Here is a 6,000-nt window from a genome sequence, read left to right as displayed (position 1 = left end):
TCATGTTGCAAGGAAGTGAGCTTCCTTATTCAAAGATCTAAGGATAAAACGAAACTCAATGTTTATAAAACTTGAGGAAATAGATAAAATGTCCTCCATAATGGAGAGTGCAGCCCAATCAAGGGAGGATGAGATCCCGTTAAGAGAGCTGACAAGGGCTTGGCAATCTGAGAATAAAACCAAGTTTGAAAAACCCAAGCTACTAGCTAGCAGTAATGCATCACGAACACTTTCTGCCTCCATAGACGCTGCTGGGAAACTCGAACCAGCCTTGCATTTAGCTGCAATGAAACGCTTAACTCCATTGAACAGAATAACCCCCCTTCCACCTTTCATTGATTTGTTGTTCCATACCCCATCAGTGAAAGCCAGAATCAAAGTTGGAGAAGAAACATGCAGGCTGAAATCAAAAGACAAGCAATAAGAAGAAGGATTATTATCGGGCAAATGAGGATTAGGAAATCGGCTTATACCCAGTCTACCTTCTTCCACAGTATGATTAAAAGCTTTGATGGTGGCAGTAAGATTCGGATTTTCAAAGATAAATACTACCTTATTTCGGGTTTTCCAGATTTGCCAAAGAAGAGATGGCCATTGGATATAACAGTCACGTTGGTCTGGAGCATCCCTATACTTATCAAACAAGAAGCAAATCCAATCTTTAAAATCATTACCTTGAAAGGAAGATGTGTCCAAACGGAAAGGGGAAGCCAACCAACATGAAGAGGCAAAAGAACACCGAAACAAAGCATGCACAATGGATTTCTCATCCAACTGACAAATGAGGCATTTAGCATTATGGGTGATGGATGTAGTAAAAAGTAATTGATTAACACAACAAGCATTCACACAACATCTCCATAAAAAGAGTTTCATTTTTAGCAAAATGTCTAATTTCCAAAGCTGTTTGTAAAACAAAGAGTTTGATGCAGAAGCACAGTCAGATCTATTTTTAACAATGTTAGAATTCAAAGCTAAGTAATATACAGACTTTACCGAAAATTTACCATTTTTGGAAGGACCCCAATACCATGAGTCCGTTGAAGCACAGTCAGATAATATGCATATCATTGTATATCATTATCAAAATGTGTCCTGCACATTTTTTTAGTCCATGATGCATATGAAATGAATATATTATTTTCATTGAAGAAAATTAAGTCATACTAAAAAGACAAAAAAATAAGATTATAAATTATTTGACACTTTGAAGGGCATCAATAAAAAAATCCCTTGAGTAAATATGGGACAAATATTAAGGACTGATAGGAATTTGTCTTAAAGATCCTCCTGTTCTTTCCCAAGCATTGATTTGTATCAATAAGAAAATCCCCTGTTTGGTTGGCAGGGTGGAAATGTTTGAAATGTACATGTTGGAGGGGGTGAATGGTAGAAACAACAAAAGTAGGGAGTAATGTAACTTTTCCACTTTACCATCCCCATGGCATATTGGATATCCGAATTTGTAAATGATGAAACAATTGCGAAATCATATAATAATTCCAAGAATGCCATAATTTTGTTTTTGTTAGAAATTACAAAAATGCCATTATTCTCAAGTCCTCATAAAAAATGGACTCCCCTCCCCCCCCTCCCCATTGTCCCACTACGTGGCCCATTTTCTTTTTGAATTATATGACAATGTGGGACCCATTTTTTTTTTTCTTATGATATTTCTCCCACAATTAGTACCTTTGACATCCTACAAGGGCATTCAAAGCCACCATGTTTTTAATATGCAACAATGGAGGACAAGGGATCATGTCCTCCATTTTCTTCAAATATGCAAGTTATTTCTTCTTATTCAATTCCTTTTCTCTGCCAAAATATTTAGTCAAAAACTTTTTAAAAGACAACAAGCTTCATCACAACATAACAAGTAAATCTACAAATTAGCTCTAATACACCCAAAAGTAAAATTAATATTTCCACCATTGCCTTGTTACAATTGTTAACATGGTTCTAATACGCAAAAAAATTGATGTTGAATAATTTTGCTTCTAAAATATCTCATACCTACAAGAATTACTTACAGAGTATACAATAGGGAATGTTAGACCAAAAAGGGGTCCAAGTAATAAGACAAGTAGAAGAAATAGAAATACCAAAATACAAAGAATAAATTCTACTAACTTACAAGTTCAGTTAACAACAATTTGATGAAAGCGATGTCGCCAAACAATAACACACGAACAAAAATAGATTGAGACCAAAGAGATGGTTGTCCTTAAGGTCTAAAAATGCCCCTACGATATTTTGAAAAACTGTAATGCAAACGATCAATGGTAGAATACAGCAACAAAGCGGCCCACAAATATAAGTATTGTGGTACCTTCTTGTATATGAATGAGTACCTATAGTACCCACCAGACCTCGACCAAAGCCTTGGCTCGGTTCGGCTCGTGTGATTAAAAGCACCAATCTCTCACCTTATATGAGAGATACCTCTCTTTAGAACTCCATCTCCTTCATTCTAATTTTAACCTATAAGCTTGAGAAACCAAACTTCCATTTCCAATGTGGGACTACAAGAAACTTTAAAATTAACTGACACTACTAAATGCAGATTCGAATATTGGAGGAAAAGTAAAAAAGTGCTTTTGAAACTTTCAAATGTTATTTTATAAACAAATAACATACAACAGGGGATGTCAGGTTTACATCTTTCTTTTGCAGAATTAAAAATCCCAACAAGAAAGAAAATCCATTCAAGAGAGAGAGAGAGCTCTTATAGATAAGGGATAAGGGATTCGATGCTGCCGGAGCGAGGGAAGAAAAACCTATGTAAAATGCAGGTCAGGGAGGTAATGGGGTTCCGATAAGAAAAGAGGGTTGAATTTTTTTATTCTAAATCAACACATTAGATTTATGTGGTTAGATTTTACAGTGCAAAAAACACCCCTCAAAAGATTCTTATATGATGTGAACTGATCAGAAAAGTGAGAAAACCCCAACCCTTAATAATTTATCATTTTTAGGAAGGGCGTCCTTCCGAATCGTTATCCCCTCCAATTCCGTCAATTCTTCACATGGGGGCGAAAATAACCACCCTACCCCCTATCCGAAAACACTACCCAAGATGGGGTCCACTCCCCCCTATTAGAGGAATTAGAGGAATTGGAGGTGCCTACGAATTGGAGGTGATAATTATTCCGTCATGAGGTATTAAAAATAACTTTAGGAACGGTACCATAGTAAAAAAAATATAAATAATATATAATTCAGCAACTTTCACTCTAGATGATGCTGTAATAGGAGATCGCAACCCATCGTTGCAGCATGAGATTCTTATACTGAAAATGGTGGGACTTTGAGAAAGGGTAAGGGGTGGAGAAAATAGATAGAACATACAAGAATTATGAACTACTAATGTAGGAATCATTTTCAACTGGTATTTTATCAAAAAATCTAACCACTAGTTAGGGTATATACCTAATCAAAATTGCATGTACAGATTATCCCACAAAAAGCTTTCTATCAATTTACTGAACGAATGGATTCCCAATTCCTTTGAAACAAACAGTCCATTCAAAAGATGGATTTATCTTGACGGTTGTAATTGCTGCTATTGTTAGCATATTTATTTTTGGAATTTTTTAGGTATGTGTTTAGCAGGATCTTTATCCTCTCAATTACACTGTCCGTACTTGACGTCAAGTACATCTGACAGAGGAGGCAGAAATGACACTCCTATCTCCTGCCTGAACACACTGCCCGAGGTGGGGTTCGCCTCCCTCTATTAGATGTACTTGACGTCAAGTACGAACAGTGTAATTGAGATGATAAAAATTCGTGTTATCATCTAATTGCAGGAGGTATCTTAGGGCATGTCTAGGTATTATATGCTTAGACTTTACTTTTGGGCTTGTAGAAGGAAGCTTTTCTTCTGAAAAAAAAAAAAAAAAAAAAAGGAGAAAAAAACGATGTTTGGTCGTGTAGCTCCTGTGTCCAAATTTAGAAATTGATATCAACCCTGGTCTTGATCTATACTAATCCGATATTGATCCGGATTGGACAGATTTTTTCTTTTATATTTTTATCCTTGTTCGTACCGATCTCTTGATACAGGATCAGTGAGGAATCAATATCAGTCTCCAATAATACTGATATGAATCAGCCGTTTTAACTGATCTGATATTGATTGCTCAAACCATGGTCTAGAGTCTAGACATAAGAACGTGTAAAATTACTGACGTACCTTCTTAAAATAAATAAATCTTATCCATGTTGATGCTCTTGCGTATATTCTTATTGACACCCACACCAATGCAACGTCTGTTGCTCAAAAAACAAAAAAAACAGCTTTCTCAAGTTCAATAAAATTAAAATCTTTGGAATCTTTAAGGGGGGCAGGTTACGGGGCTTATGTGGCACAATCAAGATTCCCAACATTATAATTTTATTGGTTACTTGTTTTAATTTAAAACCCAAGTTGGCTTCTTAGAAGCTGTCCGCAAGCTTACTCGAATATGCATTTAAAATTAGGGCAACAGATCATTGCCTTGTTGCATTGCCCATGCACTAGCGCAAGGCATCAAAATAGATGAGATATTTTATTTCACAAGGGTAGGATGAGGTGGTAATTTTATACGCTCCTATGTCTAGACACAAGATCCACGAGATCAAACAATATTCTTTTTCCCTTAGGACAGTTTCTTAAGCCACAATAAAGAAAAATCCCTTGTCCTCGACTTTCAATGGGTAGGAGAAGGGATCCCACAATAGTTGGGGGTATATTCATCCATTTGTAAATTGACGTACAAATTGTTATATATATATATATATATATATTTATATTTTTATTTTTTTTTTTTGGTAGAAAAATTATTATATCACTATTTGCTTCCCAATTATGAACAACTTTATAACAAATTACTTTTCAGTAGTTAAATAACTTTGAGAAAAATAAACTTTGGAAAATAATTTACATCATTGCCGTCTTAGCTCAGCTGGTAGAGCGCATGGCTTTTAACCATGTGGTCGTGGGTTCGATTCCCACAGACGGCGACTGTTTTGTTGATGAGGATTAGGGTTGAGACTTATGAGTTCAACAATAACCCTTTTTTCTATTCTTCTTAGTCTTTGATTTTCTTACATTTTTTACTTTTAGTTTTATCTTGTATTTATTTTAATAGATATGTGATTCCATGCATCACAGTGCATAAAACAATATATAAAACCAATAGCAAATCTAGAAAAAGAATCACATTATCTTAACTTATAAGGATTAGGGTTGAGACTTAAGAGTTCAACAATAACCCTTTCTTCTATTCTTCTTAGTCTTTGATTTTCTTACATTTTTTACTTTTAGTTTTATCTTGTATTTATTTTAATAGATATGTGATTCCATGCATCACAGTGCATAAAACAATATATAGAAACCAATAGCAAATCTAGAAAAAGAATCACATTATCTTAACTTATAAGGATTAGGGTTGAGACTTAAGAGTTCAACAATAACCCTTTCTTCTATTCTTCTTAGTCTTTGATTTTCTTACATTTTTTACTTTTAGTTTTATCTTGTATTTATTTTAATAGATATGTGATTCCATGCATCACAGTGTATAAAATAATATATAGAAACCAATAGCAAATCTAGAAAAAGAATCACATTATCTTAACTTATAAATTATAAAAATAAGAAAACAAAATCCAATTACCCTTTCTTCTACTCGTCATAGTCTTTGGTTTTCTTACATTTTTTTACTTTTAATTTTATCTTGTATTTATATCAAGGGAAAAAGTTCTCTGTCCGGGAGTGTGGCCTACGCCAACACTCCCATGAGTCTATCTCTCTCCTCCCCATGTGAAAAGACACCTCTGCCCCCTTGTTTTAAGGAGGAGAGAGATAGACACATGGGAGTGTTGGCGTAGGCCACACTCCCGTATAGAAAACTGCTTCCCTTATATTAATATGTGATTCTATGTATCACGATGCTATATAGAAACCAATAGAAAATCTAGAAAAAAAATCACATAATCTTAACTTATAAAATTATA

General features: G+C 34.6%; 1 protein-coding gene and 1 non-coding gene across 2 annotated transcripts; one reads left to right on the top strand and one right to left on the bottom strand.

Moving 5' to 3' along the window:
• On the bottom strand, positions 1–1,071 carry LOC122663179. The gene has a single exon (XM_043858883.1). The coding sequence runs from the start codon at positions 1,069–1,071 to the stop codon at positions 1–3; it is 1,071 nt and encodes a 356-aa protein (XP_043714818.1).
• Positions 1,072–4,934: 3,863 nt separating this feature from the next.
• On the top strand, positions 4,935–5,007 carry TRNAK-UUU. The gene has a single exon. It is a non-coding gene; the product is annotated as a tRNA-Lys (tRNA).
• Positions 5,008–6,000: the final 993 nt, after the last annotated feature.

This window comes from Telopea speciosissima, chromosome 5 (genome assembly GCF_018873765.1).
Source record: "Telopea speciosissima isolate NSW1024214 ecotype Mountain lineage chromosome 5, Tspe_v1, whole genome shotgun sequence".
NCBI classification, from domain to species: Eukaryota; Viridiplantae; Streptophyta; class Magnoliopsida; order Proteales; family Proteaceae; genus Telopea; species Telopea speciosissima.
This window is presented reverse-complemented; position numbering and strand designations above follow the sequence as displayed.

Coding starts and splice junctions, on each gene's coding strand:
- LOC122663179 (XM_043858883.1), bottom strand. CDS start 1,071: ATGATATGCATATTATCTGACTGTGCTTCAACGGACTCATGGTATTGG.